Source organism: Falco biarmicus, chromosome 17 (assembly GCF_023638135.1).
Source record: "Falco biarmicus isolate bFalBia1 chromosome 17, bFalBia1.pri, whole genome shotgun sequence".
Classification (NCBI taxonomy): Eukaryota; Metazoa; Chordata; class Aves; order Falconiformes; family Falconidae; genus Falco; species Falco biarmicus.
The window spans coordinates 190,905-210,910 of NC_079304.1; the positions used below are offsets into that span (position 1 = coordinate 190,905).

A 20,006-nucleotide genomic window follows, 5' to 3' on the forward strand; every position below is an offset into this window, starting at 1 on the left:
GGGGGGGCGCGCGCGTGTGCGCGGGGGAACGCGCGCGGGGCTGGGGCGGAGGGGGACACAGACGGGACACCCATAGGCTGAGGGGAGCCCCGGGGCGCATGCGCCTTCGGCCGCTGCCGCGCTCCCCAGCCGCTGCGCACCTCGGGCCGCGGCGGGCCGGGGGCAGCGCGGAGCGCAGGTGAGGCCAGGCGCGCTGCGCATGCGCGGCAGCCGGCGCCCCGCGGGGCTCAGGTGAGGCGGCGCACGTGGAGGGAGCGCGGGGCCGACCGTTACTCCGCTGAGGTAATTAAAGCAGCCGCCCTAATTGCAGTCAACTGAGCCGGGCGAGACTGTGGCGAGCGCTCCGCCGCGCTGCGGCTAACCCCGGCCCGTGCCTCAGCCTTCTCTGTGGGTGTCCTCGTCGGTGCGGTGAAGGCCCCTGGCTGCAGCTCTGCAGCTGGGGGAAGAACGGCCGTCGTGGGACCGGATTGTTGCCGAGTCTCGGTCCTCACAGGTGAGTAAGGATAATGCCTCACACAGCGGCTGCCGTGAGGGAGCAGCTGTGGCCTCCGGACGGGTGGCACCTTGAAAGGGCTATGTGTCATATGTGGTGCTAGAGCTGCCCCTCAGGAGCCAGGTAAGTCCTTAATAAAGGCCTCGTCAGCAAGGCCCTATCTCATTTACGGTTGTCAGAGGAGTCAGTCACTTCTGTTATTATGCCAGACCCCAGCTCCCACTTGTTCAAACCCTCCTCTCCCCTTAAAATACTAATAACTACTTAACTCTGGCCTGTGGTTTCTTGATTACACCCACCTACAGGGCCTAGGCTTGGTGTATGAGGGAGATGTGACAAGAAGGAAAAAAATATTTTTTCCTAGTAGAGCTCCCAGTTGGTGGCGGGTGTGGGGAGGGTCAGGGCTGCTGCTTTGCAGGCTGGCACAGCATTTTGCAGTGGTGCCACCTCTCCCAGGAAGCTGCGAAGCTTACACCATATCCCTGAAAACCACTGCTGAGTGCTGTGTAGGAGGGAAGAGCACTGCTGTGGTTTAGGTTTGGCGATGGTAAAAGAATTAGAGTAGCAGAAACAGGAAAACGGGGAAGGGCGCCAGCCTCTTGGGTAGCTTCCCAAGGACTTCAGGAATCTTTTGTGCCCTCTAGCTTTGGCTCCCTCTTGCCCACTCAGACCTGTGTTCCTGCTGTAGTCCCCTTATTTAAAACCTTTTGTCTGCAATCCCATCTCTACCTGTGGTTTGTTTCCTCATCTGCTTTGTTTGCTGCAAATGCCCCCCCTAAAAGTGTAGGGCACTTGATTTGAGGTTCTGTGAAAAGTCCATACATCGTTACTCCCCTGAAATGTAATGTTACATGTCTGTGTATTTGACCTGCTCTTGATTATTGAACACAAACCCCATATTTGAGCTCCCTGTGCAGAGCAGGGATTGGGCTTTCAAAGTCGACAGCGAAATAAAAGCGGCTGGGTAGGCTGGGGAAGCCTTATGGCGCAATCGGAACAATGTTGCCAGCTCTCTTCCTTGCCCAAGCAACCCCTGCTGTGGGGGCATGGGAAAGGAGCAGAGCCTGGTGCGTTTCACTCTGACCAGCCCCATGGGAGCTCTTACCAGCTGGTCTCATTCAGAGCAGGCCCCTGGCTGTTCTAATCTCTGCTGGGACCTGTGTATAGCTGGCAAGGAAAGGGATAGTCTGGGCTTTGAGAGCATGGGCACCACTCCATCTTAGCCCAACAGCCTTGTGCAGTGCAGCTTCCTGAGGAAAAATAGAGGATGTCAGGGGGTGTGGTGCTGCTGTTGGTTAGCTGTATGCATGTGAAGGATGTCATGTCATAAAATCTCCCGCCCTGAAAAGGGCCGCAAGAAAAATGCTGGGGACCTTTTTCTTGGAAGGTAAATGAACAAGACAGCAGTGACAGAGCCCCTCTTCCAAATGTGGGACTTCAGCAGAGGAACAACTGGGAGATGCTGGGAGACAATGGACACACAGATGACGAGTAAAGCCATTAACTGTTTCAACATCCACAAAGGCGAAGCTGCTGCTGGTGTCCATCCATGGGACACAAGTAGGCCAGGGCCTTGATGATCTCTCTCTCTCCAACGTGCGAGAAGAGCGTTTAATCTCTGTTTTGCTGTTCCCTCTTCTCTGATGCAGTCTGTGGTCTTCTAACCTGGCTTCCTTACCCTAGGCCTGCAGCAAGAGGTCCCCTCCTGTTGAATGTCTACTGAAGGAATTGCAGGGGCCTTTCCTGATAAAGGTGCTCTGTATCCTCAGATGATGTCAGCGAGAATGATTTCACTCCCTCCAAATGAAAGCTACACTGAGATTAAAAGGAAGTGTTAAGTCCCTCATTCTTGTGGACACCATGACTCTCAGAGGGATGTTTAAAAAAAAAAAATCGAGGACTAAATACAAATATCCTTGGACTCTGAAGGGCTTCTGACATGCTGAAAACAAAGCTTGTCCTCATGGCCCTGCTTGTGTCCCATCAGCATCAGTGGTGGCTTGGGGAAGAGAGAGCTGCAGAGGAGAGTGACCCTTCCTAGCCTTGCTGTATGGTTTGGCTCCTGAATTCCCAGGACACCCAGCAGTCACACACTTTCTTCCCTGGGTGTTTAGTTAATGGAGGGTGACAGCTCCTCATGCTGCTCCCAGGGAGGGATCCAGCTGAGAGACTGGCTGTGGCACTGAGCCCTGTTCCCACAAGGAAGCCTGTTTCAGCTATTTACGGCCCTCTCTTTGATCTAGCTTTTGACATGAAAAGACATGTCAGCCAGGTAGAGGGAAAGGAAAAAAAAAAATGCGGGAAAAGCCCCACATCTCTGCTTGTACATGATCTGCTCCCTAGCACACACCTGCCTCAGCCACAGATCCTTATCAGCCCTCTGATTTCCTTGCTGTCATCTCTGCTTTCCCTTCACACTGGTGTATAACTTCTAGAGACAACTTTCTGCACTTTGTTTCCTGCTCAGTAAGATGCTGTGGCTCCCATGCCCCTTCTCTCTGGCCTTTTCCTTATTTCTACAGTACAACCAGTGTGGGAAATGCCCTCGTGTCCTCCTCATTGCATGCAGTGCCAGTGACAGGTGATACAGATCTTCATTTCTTCCCTAAAATGCTGCACTGTTACAGCAAGCAGCTGTTTGCAGCTCACTTCAGAAGTAGCAGCCATACAGCTGTAGGTTACTTTGTCCCTCCCTGGAAATCAGATCTTTTTTTCTGCTAAGCAGCTTAGGCCCTTTCAGGGTGAAAAGTACAATAAAAGTATGAGAATTTGATGGGCCAGGGGCTGCAGACACACTAGAACACAGTGTTACTCACTTGTGGTTTTTTTACTTGTGTTTTTTTTCTAGGGGACTAGATGTTCTAGACCTGCTAAGAAAGCAAACAATGAGTATGAGTATTGCTGAGATGCAGCGACCTCTGTGGTGGAGATAACCACTAGTACCAACTGCAGAATGGCATGGGAAGGAGAAAAATCAGATGTGAACTCCTGCTTTTATCAGTCAATAATTTTCCTGTGGTTTCATGGCTTTGCAAAGCTGGGTGTTCCTGAGCAATCCCTGATCCACCTGCTCTGGTTCTTTTATATGGCTTTCAGGCAACAAACCAGGGCTGGAATCCTCTTGTACAAGATGTCTGCCTGGTCTGGAGCCTGCAGTCCCACATGAGCTGTGCTTCTGAGAGATGGGGCCTAGTTTACAAGAGTTCTTGGCTTTACTCGGGCAGTGATGGCTCTTGGCTTCATCCAAACTCCTGCTGTGATGATTTCTTGGGAAACTTGGCAGCCAGTGAACCAGGCCTTCTAGCCCTTCCTCTTCCCACAGCCAACAGGGAGATGGGCTGCCTTCCTGCTGTCCTACCTGCATCCTCCCATGGTGAGAGGTGACTCTTGGTGCCTTCTAGGTGCTGGCGGCAGGGTTGGCACTGAGCAGGGTCAAGTGAACAGCACTAGCCCTTCTCCACATGCTTGATGTTTTGCTGAGACCTCCACATCGTAACAGTTCTGTTTTGGGAACAGCCTGAACTGGGCATGACCTGACACTTGTCAGAATGCAGTTGCAATTGGGACTTTCCCCTTCCTCAAGGGGGGAAGGCCCTTGGAGCTAGGTGCTGCTCGAGGATGCTGGTAAAGAACAGGCCCTGCCCCACTAGGAAAACAAGCCAAGTGTGAGAAGGGGCACAGACAGGGCACTGGCACCTTGCTGACAGTGTCTGTAACCCAACCAGTTGACTCTCAGATTAATGCTTTATCTTTTAGGGATCCTGCTGTGTCCTGCAGAATTTAGGATCCTCTCAAGCAATGGGAGAGGAAGCAACAGGAAAACAAAGGGGGTTTCCTGCTACCTCTTGACACAGGAAGCCCTGCACTGTCTGGGGGAACCACCACTACTGAGTGCAGAGGTGTTGGGCTTTGAGACCATATCAGAACAAAGCAGAAGCTCAAGCAGACAAAATTCTTGTTCCCATTCTCCCTTCTCTTTCAGTAATTCAGTGTAAGGCCACAATTAAAGATTTAACTGCCTCCAAATAATATAGCAGAGCTAATACCCACTGTTATCTCCTTGGGCCCAAGATCAGACCTTGAGAGCAGCAGAGTTGACATGTGCTAAAACACCTGAGAAGCAGACCTGCAGTCTGAGGTACCTGCTGGGGGCACCAATAGCTTTAATTCTGCCCACATTTAGCCCACCCTGTAAGTATTTTAATGCTGCAAGCAAGCACCTGGGTGCTGAGGGGCAGCATTCAGGGACCCAGCATGACCAGCTGGTGTGTTTTTAGAGGGCCTTGTTCATGAAAGGCTTGAACTCAGGCTGGGCAGGGCAGCAGTAACATCCTTATGTAATACATAAAAGCCTGGCTGATTCATGTGTGGGTTAATAACTTTCTTTGGCGTACTTGGGGCAGGGTATCATGACTGTGTTATCAGAGCTGTTAGCCTCTGCATAAAAATCATGCCACAAAAAAAAAGTTCTCTTTGGGTAGCCTTGGTTTTGTGCTGCTTTTTTTTTAATAAAGTAAAATACAGATTCTGGAATATGGCGGTTGGACAAGAGCAGGATGGAAGTGAGGCAAACTCTCAGAATTGGGCTTTTATTGTCAGTTTAATTGACTTTGGTGTTATGCTGTAATCTCAGGAGGTCTTCCCAGACTGTCTACATAAGGGAAGTTCTAAAGTATGTGCTGGGGAAATTGTTAAATGGAAGCATCACCATAGCAGGCTGTTCGAGGCATTTCTGTTCTTGTGTTAAAGAGCACCTCTGCTCAGATCAGCATCAGCCCCTACCAAAGCAGTACAAGCAGCATCTGTGTACCTTGGCTGGTGAGGAATGAATGTGTTTAACCTAGAGTCCTTTCCATTCACACCCAATCTTCCAGCCTAGCTTTTTATGTAGAAACTTATCTCTGGGTTTGAGAAGCACCTACGGAAAGCTGTGCTTGGGAGCAAATACTATGTCAGAGAAAGAGAGCTGTATTTACCAGCTTTGTAGAAGAGGCACTGCAAGACTTAACACCCATGAAAGTCACATTTGAGTTAATGTCTCTGGGACAGACTCACCTTGTTCAGGCTTAACCCCTGCTTCCTTCCTGTTCTTGCCTCTGTTGAATATTTTTAACCTACCACTTCAGGGGCATCCTGCACACACTCTCCTCTAGCCTCCTGCCCTTCCTAGCATGGGGGACATGAACACACTGGCATCTTCCACTGACACTGCCTTCTGCACTGCCCTCCTGCAGCTCAGTTTGGGACACAGTTTCCCATGCTTATGCACAGCTTTGGCTTGTCAGAGATCAAGGGCAACTCACTGCAGGTCTCTGACCCAGTCCAGACCAGCATCATGTGCATATCCAGTGTGGGGAACCCCAGATTCTGTTTTTACAGCAGCAGTTGAGCTCAGCCTCCTGTGGGAGCTTCCCAGCCTCTCTAGTTCCTCTCCTTTCTCTGGATGTGTTCAGCAAGAACTGGATGTCTGCTCCACTAAGTCCGTTCCCCATAGATATGTTTTTTTATTGCGTTCTGTGGATGGGGAAAGTGAACTCAGCATGGCTATGGGCATGTGGTTTAAAGACCATATTTTTCTAAAGACATCAGATGCTTGTCTTTCTCTGAAAGTTTGTTCTGCATCCACTAGCTAGAGTACACTTTATGTCCCCTGTCAGTCACCCTGATACCTCTCTAACTGTGACAGTCCTCTCCTGCTTCACCAAGTAGCAAACCAAACCACAAAGCATCAAGTCATCCCTAAGTAAACCTGACCTACCTCCAAGAATTACACTAGTGTCAGGACTTGCTGGAAGTCAGGTCAGTTCTGCTGGTGGAAAACAGGCATGTGAGCAATGTCTCAACCTCCAGTTGCTGCCTGGTGTCAGGCAAGGAATAATTAAACCAAATTTGGCCCTAAGAGTTGCTCCCCATCTTCCAGCCAAGCTGAGCTCCAGCCTGACTTAAGACATTATTTCCTACCTGCTTCCACAAGTGCTTTCTCCCACACACCCCACCACATCCTCTGTTTCAGGACAGAGGCATTTTCTGCTAGATCCACTTGGATATAAACAGCATAAAGGAAGCAATAAGGAAACTCCTCCCTATCCCTTACTCTAACCACTTCAGGCATACTGCCAGCTTGCTCCAGGGTAGAAATTATCACAAACTTTGGGAGCTTCCTTACCTGGAGAGACTTCAACTCTGGTGCATCAGTGACTGTCTGGGAGTAGATGCCCATTTCAATACAACAGCCATGCTGCAAATTACAACTGCTCCAGAGTGCCTCTTCAAGTGGTTGCTTTTGGTCTCCCCTTCACAAGTCAGGTAGGCTGGTTATCTATTAAATAGGGAGAGAGCACAGAGAGAGAGAGAGAATACACAGAGGAAATCAGGCAGTTTCCTGTTTGTTTACCATGAACAAAAGCTTGTTTGCCTGAAAGTTGCTAGTGGGCCAGCCCAGCTGCTGTGACTGGTGCAGAGCTGAGCTCTTTGACTAGCATGAAAGAAAGAAAGAAGGCAAAGTCTCCCAGGAAGGAAAAAAAAACAAAACCAAAGGTCTTCTTGGAGCTGAGGCAAAGCAGTGGGCAGGGAGATTTCACCTTGGCTTGCAGGGCTCTGATGTGTGAAGGTGGCAACCAACTGCTGTTCTTCCATCTCAAGCAAGATGTGCATTCAGCCCCCCTCATACAGGGCCCTTTAGTTGCCCCACCAGGTCTTACATTGCCCATTACCAGCAGAATTTTCCCAAAACCTGGTCCCTGTAGCTTACTTAGGTTTTGGGCTGTATTTAGACAAATACAAGAAAAACAAGTTATGAGTCTGTGCTGGCATTAATCACTCTGGAGCCACAAATCTACAGGGCTTCAAATTTAAAAACTGCCAAGCTTTTACCAACACTGGGTCCTCCAGTATGAATTCATCATACTAATGTTCTGGACCCAAAGACTCAACGCTCTTCTAATGTCCAGCTAAAAGAACTTGCATCTCTGAAGTCATGCCTAGACACTTCTGTTGTTTCTGTCCACCCTGAATTAGCAATAAACCAGGGACCGCCTTTGGCAGGTGGGAAAGGAGGAATGCTCAAAGGGCTGCAAGGAGACAGGCTGCAAAGCCAAGCCAGCCTGGGACAGAAAAGGAAACAGGCATTTGCACCTTTCATTGTGCTGCATTAGGTTAGAGGAGTTAAAAAATGGAGCTGGAAACACTCAGCAGAGTGAAATGGGCATCAGAAGTTCACCAGGACAGCCCCGCACAGGGACTAAACCCTTGTACCTGCCCTCCTGAGCAGTACTGTCCATCTGACGGCTCTTGTGCCAGCTGGTGCTTTTTCTTCCTCGCCCGGAGACTGTGCTATTGTTTTTGCCCTTGTCCATGGCCACTCCTTGCATCCTCTGCCCAGGGCAGGATGACCTCCCTTCGGGAGGCTGAGGGACACCCTTTGGTCCTTGCTGCCCTTCCCACGTGGAGATAATTGCTGCTGCCATCTGGCGGGAGAGCAGCCCACCTGCCAGCCTCAGCTGCTCCAGCATGGATTCATCTTGCGTCTGAAAAAGGTGACCTCTTTGCAAATGTCCTTCCTGGCTTATGTGGTCTGTCAGAGTTAGCAGCAAAGCTATAGCCTCCGCCACTCACGTGCAAAACACACCCGGCCCTGTGACTTTGGTGCCAAATGTAACAATGGCACCATTGGAAAATGGAAGGATCCAGGAGTACATGGTGTGGTGCTGGCGTAAGTCAGCTCTGGGGATGGAGAGCCTGACAGAAGGACGTTTAATTCTGGCTAGCAAACACCCAGGCAAAGGTCTACAGTAGAACCTTTCTCCAAGTAAATTTTTGGGCTATTTTAGCTGGGTTCCTTAAAGAACTGTGTGCTTTCTTCAGCCCAGTAACACATCCAGCCTTGCTGGGGGAACACTGGCTCTATGCGCTCATGCTGTTTCTTCTCCAGAGAAAACCAATTTCAAACTAATTTGATGGGGGGATTAGAAGTTGTCAAATATACTAAATTCAAAGTGTTTTGTGCAAATAGGTGGCAAAAGTGAAGAAAACCTGACCACATAAAGCATCCCCATCCCCAAAGCAAAAGTTTTAGCATGGCTGCAATCCCTACTAAGTAGCAGAAGGCCCACACAACAGAAAACTGGTGTAACTACCCAGTGGAGGATATTCTTCAATCAGACTTTGCCATTAATTTCAGACAGTGGGAATCCAGGCGTGACAGCCAGACCAGGGGCCCATGGGCTTTTCAGTTCACAGAAAACCTGGCATTTCTCCACTTCCCTTCCAGTGGCATCATCCAGCTGCCTCCCACCTCTGATCACAGCTCACCTTGGGCTGAAGCGTCTTACCCAAAAGATGTGGCACATGGTGGTCATGGAATACTATGTCAGAGACAGAGGTTGCTCCTCCATGTGTGGTCACAAGACCGTCCCGCTTTTGCTTTCTCCAAGAATAAGGTGAAGGGGGAGATCTGCTATTCCTGGAGCATCTCCAGCACCTTTGTATGCAAGAGAGTTGTGAAGCTGGCAGCCCTTGCAATAGCTCTGCCTTGCAGCTGGGAGCCCACCTCCACAGGCCCACAGGGTGGCAGGTGACCATTCACAGCACTAGGCTGATCACATACCTTACACAGGTTCTCTGGGAGGGCAGACCAGGACCTGCACAGCAAAACTCCTTTCTCTGCCCTCAGTGCGAAACCACAGGCCTTGAACCTCTCTCATTTCTCCACCCCAGGTTGTGCTCCACTTTCAGCAGCGAGTTTTTGTTACTGATTATTAAGAGCAACAAAGTTAGAAATGCCAGAGAGGGTGGGGATACCTTGTTTGTTCGAGCAGCAGAGGCCTGCCTTATGTTACCCAAGCCTAGAGCTCTATTGCCCTGACAAGTAACAGTGCTGAAAGCCAGTGCTCACACCCTGCTAATACCCTCTGAACAGTGAGAGGGAAGGGCCAGCATCCTGGGAAGCAAGAGTCCAGCCTTGGCCAGGAGTGCCAGGCAGGCCAGCCCTTGACAACACTTATTTTTGTTTTTACATCAAAGAGTCTGCCAGCACGTGAGAAGCTTGGCAGAGGATGCCAGGCAGTGCCCACTCGCTACTGTGCAGTGCTCTGAGCAGTACCCATCCAGCAAGCAGGCAGCTGTTTCCTCACCCACTACCCCTGTGCAGCCCATGCAGAACTTTGTCCTGATTTTAGGGTCACTGTTCCCATCTGGAGCTAGACAGCTCCACGGTCCACACACTCTACAAGGCTGAAGAGCAGCTATAAGCACAATACAAACAAGGGGTTTGGCTAGCACACACCGAGACAGCTATAGGTTCACCAGCAGCTTTGAAGTCTGATAAGCTCCATGGCAGCTTTAGGCATTGAGTGAGGCGGAGCAAGGGTATAGGAGCAGTTAACAGCCAGGGAACATTTGTAAAAATAATTACACCCAACAGCAAAGAAAACTGATTCATCAGACCCAGGGGCCACTCTTTAAGAGCCTCAGCCACCTCCGGAGAAGCTAACAGCAAAAGCAGCAGGAAACACTCTGCACACCACTGAAAATGCAGAACTGGGAGGAGAAGCAATGCAGAGCCACAGAAGCTGAGAAGGGATTTCAGATGCACTGTTTTGAGCCCAACACCTGGTGCATGAAACTAACTGAAAGAAATGCAGAAAACGCTAAGGGAGCTTTCAAAAGAGCCTTGGGAGAAAAGTGGAAGCTTCTTTACAAGTGTCTGAAGTGGTAAACCAGAAGAATAAAGAACAAGAGCACTGGAGAGGGAAGAGGCCTGGAAGTTATTTGGGAGTTATGGACCTGACTGTTCAGCTGCTGAAAATAGTTTGCAATCTCAGGCACCTCATCACTGCAAGAGCGTATTCTGCCCAGCAGAAAAACCAGGCAATCTTTCCATTTTGAGGGGAGGGCAACAACTCAAAGCAGCTATCGAATGATGAAATGGGCCCACCATTAACAGCAGCTTTCCCAAGAGCTCAACATCCTCAGGGTAGTGATGACACCCACCTAAGACTGCATTGCTCAGAAATAACAGACACCGTACAAGTGTCCTATTATCATCTGCAGGATGGGGATAGTGGTGTGCCAGGCTAGTACTGGGCCTTCTGACAGCAGGTTTGAAGCTCACTGTAGGCTGTATCTGGTACAATACACCCGTTTTCTTTCCAGTAGCATGGTGTTGCATCAAATAAGCACCCTGGAAAATCTACGTACATGCAGTAAACAACAGCCTGAAACGTGCACGGAAAACAGTTAAAAGCCCTCACAATAACCTCAGCAAACTCAGCCTTACCTTGTTGCAGGAATTCAGCTTAAGAATCATGTTTTGAGCTTTTAAGGTGTCAGGAGCAATACCTATTTGCCTGTGCTAAGTGACTTTTATCCAAATAATTAGCACAAGTATGAGGTGTCTTGCTCCACTGACCAAACCTTTGTTCTTCTGAGATATCAATAATAAAAAAACCTAATGCACAAAAAAACCAACCCCACACTACTACATTTGGGACTGTGGCATTTATTGAAGGCTGCTCATACAATCTCATCCATCACATCCTCCTCACAGTCCAGGTTCCCTAAATAAGAAGTGTTGATGTAACAGAGAATTCTGCCCACCTCCAACTGCCTGAGCCACAGAGCACCAAGTCATCCCTTCTTTGTCCCAGGTGCCACCTGCAGTAGGCTGACTGCCACTTTTACTGACCTTGGTGAAAGAACCAAGGCTGCACAACAGGGCAGGTGGCAGCAAAGAGGTCAAGTGGCAGCGGCAGGGGAAGAGGTGCAGATGTTCCATTTCCAGCATATATGTGAGAAGTATTTCCTGCAGGGGAAGTATCTTCTCTGTACCTGAAATCCATCTACTACATAAGTGAAATCTCTGCAGTTTTCACCCCCAGCCTCAATGCACTCATGACCTGTGCCTCCAGCCATCAGTGCTATCTGTTCACACAGGCTCAGCAGAGCCACTGCCCTAACAGCTGAGATGTCCTCTTACTCTCAGCTGACACCTGAAAAAAAGACTGGCTTGACTGAGTGAGCCCTGAGCATCCCTGTTCTGTAGTCCAGGACCTGCAAGTCTGTTGACCCTGTCTCAGCCAGCCTAAAGGCACTGAAGCATTGCTGTGATACCTGATCGATACAGCACTCTAGTGGTCAGGGAGTCACCTGGGCTACTCATTCATCCCAGCAGTGAACAGATGAAAATTCTGCTCCTGTTGCTCAAACTGCCTGGAAAGGGGCAATTCTCAAACTTAAGCTTAATGGTCAGTGAAGCTACTGCTCTGACCATACATGGGAGGAATGCCGGTTTGCTGTCAAGAGTGTTCAGTTTTATTTGATTAAGAATTCAAAATGGGTTGAATTTTAATTTCCTCTGCTTTTGCCAATGAGGAAATTGCAAAGATTCTTTTGGAAAGGGCTGATCTAGTAAGTAGAGGTGACCAGGCTAGCTATGGCTGCAGAGCCAGGTTCACTGTGGCAACTGGAGGAGCACAGACTGTCCAGAGGGCAGATAGGTGATGTTGCGGGACCGCGAGAGCTGGTATGCGATGTCTTCAGCTGCCTCAAGCTTGCGCAGCTCAATAAGACCATCGCCTGCAGTGGCCAGTGAATTGGCAATCAGCTCTGCTGCTTTTGAGTCTCCCTCAGCAGAGATGACAGCTGCTTTCTTCTGCTGCTCAGCCTGAAAGTAAGCAGATGAAAAGGGGAATAACCAACAGAGAAAACAACCAAAAGAGAAGGAAGATGCTGTTGTCATGTTTAAAATATAAATTCCCACTTCGCCACCCTACTGTTGTTTTCCCCAGTACAAGAGCTACAACAGAAGGTGATTTTAATTTAAAGCTGTATCCTGTTAAGACTGTTTTTCTGCCTACTGTGGAAAAAAGGCTGAAAAATTATCTTGAAATTGCCTTAGTCTTAACCTCATGAAACATTAACCCACCTGAAGGCACTGCTAGTGAAAAATTGTCTATGAAAGATTTGAGAACTTCACCAGTGGAGTTAAAAACAGATAAACACTTCTACTGTTTAATCATCCTGGCTGGTTACATGCATCTTTCTACATCCACTAGATTAATTTTGGGTGTAGTTGCAGGTTCTTGCAATCTCAACAGGCATGTGTTCTTAGCTGTACCAAGGTGCTTCAACATGAAACTGCGTCTGTGGATGCTGACCAAGATCCCGGGTTGGTCAGAGACTATGTGGCCTGGGGCATGCAGTCAGTAACACTCCTATGACAGAGCCCCCCACGCCCATGATATCAAACACCATGCAAAACTTTGTCCACCCTCTAAAATTCACAAACAGCAGGATCCCTTCAGCTGCAAGTCTCCACCTTGAACCCCACTTCTAACTGACACTTCCTCCTGAGGGCTGTTTCCTACCTCCTCCATGTGGACATTTCTGTTTAGCACTCCAGTAAGACTGAGACACATTATTAAAAGAAAAAAAAAACCAAAATCAACTTTATGCTTTATCTATCCAACCGTCATGTGCCAGAGCCAAGAACCGTATCAACATTATGACCCTAAGCAACTTCAGCATTCAGCTGCCTGGTTTCCTGGACAGGTAAGTGAGAGATGTTCACCGCAAGCTAGAGTGGGAAAGGAGATACCAGGAACCATTTCCATGTTTCTCAGGACAAGGTACCTTTTCCACAATGAATCTGGCTCTTTCTGCTTCTTGCTGGGCCACTTGCTTCATCTCCACTGCCTCTGTGAACTCCTTGCCAAAGGTCAGATGGGTCTGCAGAGCACAAATCAAGCTAAGTCCACAATGCTGACAGTTTACAGTGGCACTGCTGCGACCCACACAAGCCCCAAGGGGGAGGCAGCCTGCCTGTATCAGTGAAAGTGGAATGGAGATGGAAAGCCAGTATTCCTAAAAGAACAGAAATTAAGACAAGCAGACCTCCCCATCCAGTTTTGAAGTCTCAAGGGATACACAAGTGCAGCTCCAATCCAGCACACCAGTAACACCAGAGACACACCATGCTCCCCCTGCCACCAGCACCTGCTGCATCACCTGGCAGGGGCAGCCCACTCACTCAGTGCTCCCCTCCCAAAGCAGGGAAGCCTGTTCTTTGCCAAGCCTTCCTACACCTTGTATGTTCCAATATGCACTGGTGCACTCAAGTCTGGGCTGTTTGGACAGTTGCAGGCTCCTGGGATGGGACAGGGGAAAGGTGAATTTCCTTCAGTAGCATGCTCAGGAGAACACCAGAAACAGAGTCGTAACTCACATTTTGCAGAAATACGGTCACCTTCCTGCAGAAACTTCCTATATGGCCCTTTCCTCTACGCAGGCTTTCGAGGGAAGTCCCAGAAGAGAGAGGGAGAGGTGCACGCACACGCCAGATTACAACACATTTAATTTACAAAGCTTATAGGGAGATAGGAGAGGAGAGCTCCCTCCTTGATTAGCCTTTTAGAAGACACAGCCAGGAGAAAACCTAGTACTTTGCAGAAAAAGGATGCTATCAAAAGCAGCTATTTTCACTACCTCCTCACGCCTAGCACTTTCTCCCCGTGTCTCAGGGTACCCATGGAACAGCTGCCTTCTCTAAAGTGATGTGCAGCCTGATCCATCACCCACAGAAGCACTTTTCATTTTAACTGTAAAAGCCCTGCAACAGTGAAGTCTGTTGAAAGGCCAGCACAGCAGAGCCTTCAAGGGCTTAGTCAAGGTCACAGAAGGCCAGTGACAAAACCAGAGGTACTGACATGACCAGTAACCACTACATCCCATGCAACTGTAGACAAACATTGTCCACATGTCCAAACTTCCAGCTCACTCGTCTCTGGCCACCTACCAATTCTCTTCTCCACTGCTCTTATTTGGGCACACTCCAAAGAGAAAAATGGAAAGAGGAAAACTCTTACCAAGGACACATCATCCAGAATGAGCCCGAAGGTTGCTGCTCTCTCCGTGAGGTCTTCGCTCACTTGTCTTGAGACCAGCTCTCTCTGAGTGATCAATTCTCCAGCATCAAAGCGAGCCTGAAATCAGGATGGAGAACAGTGAGAAAAAAGCTCCCAGAAGTGATGGATGCTCCATTCCCTGCCTGTCTTTGCACCTGTGAGTCCCAGAGCTCTCCCAAAGCTAGCAAACACCAAGATGCCCAGGCATTTGAAGTAAGAGAAAGACTGAATGTCTGGGAATTTAAGTGTAAGCTGAAGGGGAGGTTGTCCAGTTGAGCACTTAATGTAAAAGCTGGACTAAAACTGGTTAGTAATTCTTTGGCAGTTCCCTGGGTATGCTTCCAAAACCAGATATCTTCTGTAAGCTGAAATCTAAGATTATGTGAGAAGTAAAAAGCCCAGTCTCCTGCCCGAGACTCCCAGCCTGAAGAGCAGAGCTAACAGCTGAGAGCAGGTAACAAATAAACCTCTTGTCATCCAGAGATCAACCAACATGAATCAAGTCAGCCCAAGCAGTCAGGAATGACCAAGAAACAAAAAAACTACGATTAGCTTTTCTGGATGTCTGATGAGAGCCTGGGGGTTGGAAAGAGAAGCCTTATTCCGAAGCACAACATATTCCACACTCTGGTGGGTCCCTCACTGCTAAAAAGAGGAAAGATGACTGGCAGAGCCCAGCAGCTCTTATAGTGTCCTTACCACAACAGATTTAAGGATTTCAGTTGTGATTGAGGGCAGGACACGCTCATCGTAGTCCTCTCCAATACTGGTGAAAATCCGTGGTAACTGGGCAGTCACTGGTCTAAACAGGATACGCAATGTGATGTTCACATTCTGTAGATCTGTTCAAAGAAAGCCATGAGTTTAGTAGCAAACCACAGGGGCAGGAGATTTCCTGAAGCTGTCCTCTCTAGGGCAACTAAATGAGAAAGAATAAACATTCAGACTTCTTTTTCCCAGAAAAAACAAATTTTTTTTACTATGCCTTTCACCTCGGCATCTAAATCCTCCTTACAGATAAGATTTCAGCTTCAGTTTGTTAGTGACCTAGGGAATTACTTGCCCTACTGTAAAGGCAGAGACTTTATGTTTTAAAGGATTTTTTACAGGACCAAAGGTAGGATCTTTTAATCTATTCTGTAACTAAAAAACCAGATCAAATCATTCCTGACTCTGTGCCAAACCGGACTTGAGACAAATGGGATTTCAACGTCCAGAAGAAAAAAAAAATCATCAGAGCATCTGGTTTTCTTATGGTTGCCAGGTCCAAACACTCACCTTTGCTGCCAGTGATCACGGGAATGTTACGGGGGCGAGAGCGGCAGTCAAAAATGATGGGTTTCTGTACCCAGGGGATGAGGAAGTGGGTACCTTCTCCTACCACTGTATCCTGGACCCCACGGAATCGGTCAAAGATGACAGCTCTGTGGCCCGCATCAACTAGAGAAGAAAAGAGCACATCAAACACTGTTTCACTATCTGTTGAATCTACACACCACCAAAACCTTCTCCATGGAAGCAGTCTGTTAAGGATGGTTAAAGCCTTTTGCTACAGGAGACCAGTGAAATTAGTTAGAACATTTGGAGCAACAGGGCAAAGAGAAGATGTAGCCATCACTCCTGGCCCTCCACCTGCTCACAGTGGCAGCAGCTAATTAACAGCTTTCTAGAGAAAGAACCTCACAATCCTCTTGCTCATGCAAGGCACAAGGTATACAAGGTATAGAACAGCCCAGCAAGGCTTCACATCTATCTTCCCCCAATGTCATAAGCAATAAAAGCACAGAGCAGCCAAGTTACTAACAAAAAAAATTTAAAAAAAAGATATGAACTGAAGTGGTCAGCTCTTCCACTCACCATTGTAAAGAGCAGAATTGACAACTCCACCTGCAACAGCCAAGCCCAGGCCAAGCTTCCCAAGGCTTTCAAATACCTTCGCAGCCATTTCACACGTCCAGTTCCAGCCCCTTTAAAACGTCCCTCCTGCAAAAACCCACCAGCTCATTAAAACCCTATGAAGTAAGAAGTCCGGGAAGTCCTGTGTGCAGATGCCTACAGGCCAAGGATTACCCCCCCTCTCCGAAAACCCCACCCTGCAGTGGCTGCACCCCACCAGCAGCCCTGCCTCTCCCCTCAACAGCTGCCTCAGCCCGCAGGCCTCCTCCCTGGGCTCGGCGCCCCAGACCCCGCAGCACCCCGCGTACATGGGCGCCCCCACCCACGAGCACCCCGCAGGCTCATGCCGCCTGCCCCAACCCGCCCCCCGATCACAGCTCGCCCCATCCTTTCTGCACCGCCGCGGCTCCCCGCTTCGGGCCCTCCGCACCCCGAACCCGCTCCGGCCACCTCCCACTGCCCTGATTCCCCCCCGTCAGGCCGCCCTCTTCCCACTCCCACCTAGGCCTCTCGCCCCCTGCACAGGCAACCCCAGGCCCCGCTTGCCCGCAGGCCGCGGCTCGGGCACCGGGCCCGACACCTACCGGGCCCCACCGCACCCTCCTGCCCCGTTCCCCTCCCGAGCGCCCCTGACCTCCACATGAATCCCCAGGCACCGGCCCCAGTGCGCCTGAGCGCTGCACCAAGACGCCCACTGCTCATTGGCCCGCGTCTCCCCGCGGCACTCTGGGACACGTAGTTCTATACGGCGCTGCCCCTTGCCCAGCGGCCTATAACTCCCGGCGTACCCCGCGGAGGCCCGGGCGCTGAACAAGGCCGTTTTCCATTAGCTGCAGCTTCTGCGCGCAGGGCCTCCTGGGAGCTGTAGGCCTAGCGGAAGGAAGCCACGTGGGCGCTGCACTGGGGCGCCCAGGGCCGTACAGGGGCTTGCGGGGACCGGAGATGCTTCACGGACAGCCAGGACGGGTGGGCCAGCGTGTGCTCGCTCCTCGCTTGTCACGAGGCAAAGCGGGCCTGGACCTGACCTTTCCCGGTAGTGCCCAGGCAGCGGGGCGGCAGGTCCCGGCGGTGCAGCGGCGTAGAAAGGGGCTTTGATGAAGCGGTATCAATGCTGAGGAAGGACCCCTGGCGTCTGGCCGCATCCTGCCTACTTGTGACACTGCCCCCGCACCAGGCAGTCACCCGCCAGACTCCTCGTCCCCCTTGGCATGAGAAGCCAGACAGCCCCCTAGGGCCGCCCCCGTCCAGCTGCAGACAAAGGCCATTATTCCCTCGCCGTGAGCCTCTCCTTTGGCTCAGCAACCCCATGAACAGGAGGGCTGGTGCCGCTAGAGGGAAGTAGCACCCTCCTATACGCTCCAGGAATCCTGTTAAAAAAAGGGGCGACTGACGGACAACAATAAACCCTCTGCCCAGGGAGACCCCAGAGGAGCCGCCTTTCCCCGAGGCAGCCCCTCCTGTTCCTGTCGAGGGACCCTCCCTGGTGGATTCTCCCTCTGATGTGACACCACTGGGCACTTCATTACTCCCCCAGGCCACGACCTCCTGATAGCATCTCAGGGTGAAAGTGGTGCTGAACCCCATCCTTCAGGGCCCAGCAGACCCCAGGAGCCACCATGGAGTGTCCCGTCCCCTCTGGGAGCTCAGAGGGTCTCTACCCCCTACTCTGCTCCCTGTGGGGAAACTGAGGCATGGAGCTGCTCAGCAACCCAGCAACGGAGGTTCTGGTGCTGCAGCCTGCTGGCTGCCTGCACTGCCCTTTGAGTGGGGAGATGTACAGGGCCCCTAAAAGTGGGGGCAGATCCCAGCTGAGCTTATGTCCCTGATCCCCAGCTCTTGTCTGTGTGCACCTCCATTCCCATGCACGCAGCCCTGAGTGGCCGTGCTGGAGCAACTCCTGCCTGGGAAAGTCACCTCCTCCCAGGTCCCCCGTGGCACCCCAGGGTCCCCGGCACAGCTATGCGACAGATGTGCTGTGGAAGTCCTGTCCTGTGTCTAGCAATGCTCTTTTCAAGGCCACAAAAGCTCTTGTGCTTTGGCAACACCAGGAAGCAGATGCCAAAGAGGACCAGGACAAGGTGAAGGTGTTCAGCAGCAGTTGAACCTGCTGGGGAACCTCCCTGAAGCCCAGCTGAAATGGGGGTGCCCCAGAAAGCCATGGCCAAACCCTAAAAGCTGCCCTGAGCCAGGATCTGGCCCTCCTTGTGATCACTGTTCCCAAAACCCTGAGTCACTGCAAACTGATTTGGGGGCCAGATCCTAGTAAGCTCCAGCTGCTGCAAGCAGGAAGTGTAAAGTCAAATTTTGGGTGCTCCTGTGCCTGCCCTCGGTTACGTGCCTCCCCACAGGGATAAACCCAGGGAGAATCCACCTCCAGCCCAGCCAGCAGGATCAGCCCCCATAGCCCAATGCCATCCCAGTGGATCCTCCACCAGCCGCTGGGCTTTCCCCCAAGGATGACTTTGCCCCAGGAGGTTTCTGTCTACTTGCATCTAATCCAATAATAACATCCTAATTGGTGACAAAGCCATGGCTATAAACACCAATAGATTTATTCCCTTTTGACATGAAATTCACACAGAGCACAATTCAATCATTAAAGTTGGAATTTATGGAGCCAGGGTCTGGAGCTTTACACCCCCCTGCCCAGCATTGCCCTGCGCTTTGCATTTTGTAGCAGCCATCATGGGAGCATTTGCTGCTGGGTTCGTGCAGCCCCCTTCCATTTCTCTTGCTGTGTAAAATGAGTGTTTCCCATTCATGCAAAAAAATGAACAAGGCTCATGGCAATGGCAATTTTTGGTCTAGGGCCCAGGTTTTGATATGGGAGCCCCAGGAGCCACCAGGCTGGAGGTGGTGACACGTGTATGGCAAAACTAGAGAAAAATGGGTCCTATGTGGAGGAAATACATGGCAGATGATTCAGCTGGGGCTGATGCCAGCTATATGGGCTGACATGCTACTTGATGGTGTGGGGGGACCCAGTGTGTGTCCCTGCCACCCACCAAGACTATCCCCAGCTTTGTGGGCTGAGGGATGCAGCACAAAGCCTTGATGGCTGGTGACTTGTTGGGTTTGAGATGGAGGCAAGGGGCTGAGCAGCCCTGAAGCAGACAGAAGCATCCTGTGCCCTAGGAAATGTGGCCGTGGAGGTACACCTCAAAACAGCACCAGGCTGAGACCCCACTGCTGGGTGATGGCAGCAAGCTGCACCCCTTGCTTGAGTCTTTTAGTGAGGCTGCTGCCATCCACTGTGTTTCAGGGGACATTCCTCCACTGGGAAAAGAAATGGCAGCTTCAAGAAGTGGCTCATTGTCCTCAGGCAGTGCAGCCAGGGCTGGGCAGCCTGGCCCAGCTCCGGCCACTGCAGCGCAGGAACAAAAAGACTCCTCTTCTCTAGCTGTCCGCAAGTGGCCATCGCTGGCCAGCACCACTCCTGAAAAATTTATGGCATGAAGTTTGCAAACTGTGGAGAATCCAAGCACTCAGCGGCCAGTGACCCCAGGAGCGCAGGGCCATGAAAGCAGGCATCGATTTGCAGGGACACAGTGGCAGATCCACCCAAGCAGAGAATGGCTTTTGGCAGAAATGAGATTTTTCCAACCCAAACCATGGGTTTAGCTCACATACAATAGGATGGGGCTGATGCTGCTGTCCTATTCCCACCCACTCAGCCCTGCACAGGGGTCCCAGCACGAGCCCTGGCAGCTCCAGTC

At 50.7% G+C, this 20,006-nt stretch overlaps 1 protein-coding gene and 1 long non-coding RNA gene across 3 annotated transcripts; one reads left to right on the top strand and one right to left on the bottom strand.

Moving 5' to 3' along the window:
- Positions 1-110: 110 nt before the first annotated feature.
- On the top strand, positions 111-10,960 carry LOC130160190 (uncharacterized). Its single transcript, XR_008825960.1, has 2 exons — positions 111-493; positions 1,881-10,960. It is a non-coding gene; the product is annotated as an uncharacterized LOC130160190 (long non-coding RNA).
- Positions 10,961-11,780: 820 nt separating this feature from the next.
- PHB1 (prohibitin 1) lies at positions 11,781-17,067 on the bottom strand. Of its 2 annotated transcripts, none has more exons than XM_056362487.1 (7): positions 16,925-17,067; positions 16,252-16,377; positions 15,673-15,834; positions 15,094-15,236; positions 14,356-14,472; positions 13,124-13,219; positions 11,781-12,155 (listed from the first exon to the last, which is right to left on the bottom strand). In XM_056362487.1, exons 2-7 carry the CDS (start codon positions 16,337-16,339, stop codon positions 11,943-11,945), a joined length of 819 nt encoding a protein of 272 aa, XP_056218462.1. In that variant the 5' UTR covers positions 16,340-16,377; positions 16,925-17,067; the 3' UTR covers positions 11,781-11,942. The 2 variants fall into 2 exon arrangements, with proteins under 2 accessions (XP_056218462.1, XP_056218463.1); XM_056362488.1 differs by having other exon boundaries at positions 16,875-16,928.
- Between the last annotated feature and the right edge of the window lie 2,939 nt (positions 17,068-20,006).

Bases quoted from the DNA above. Each gene is read 5' to 3' on its own strand.
- PHB1 (XM_056362487.1), bottom strand. From the start codon at position 16,339: ATGGCTGCGAAGGTATTTGAAAGCCTTGGGAAGCTTGGCCTGGGCTTG. The intron at 15,835-16,251 runs GTGAGTGGAAGA...TTTCTTCTCTAG, and splicing joins CAATTCTGCTCTTTACAATG to TTGATGCGGGCCACAGAGCT. The intron at 15,237-15,672 runs GTGAGTGTTTGG...TTCTTTGAACAG, and splicing joins CGTGATCACTGGCAGCAAAG to ATCTACAGAATGTGAACATC.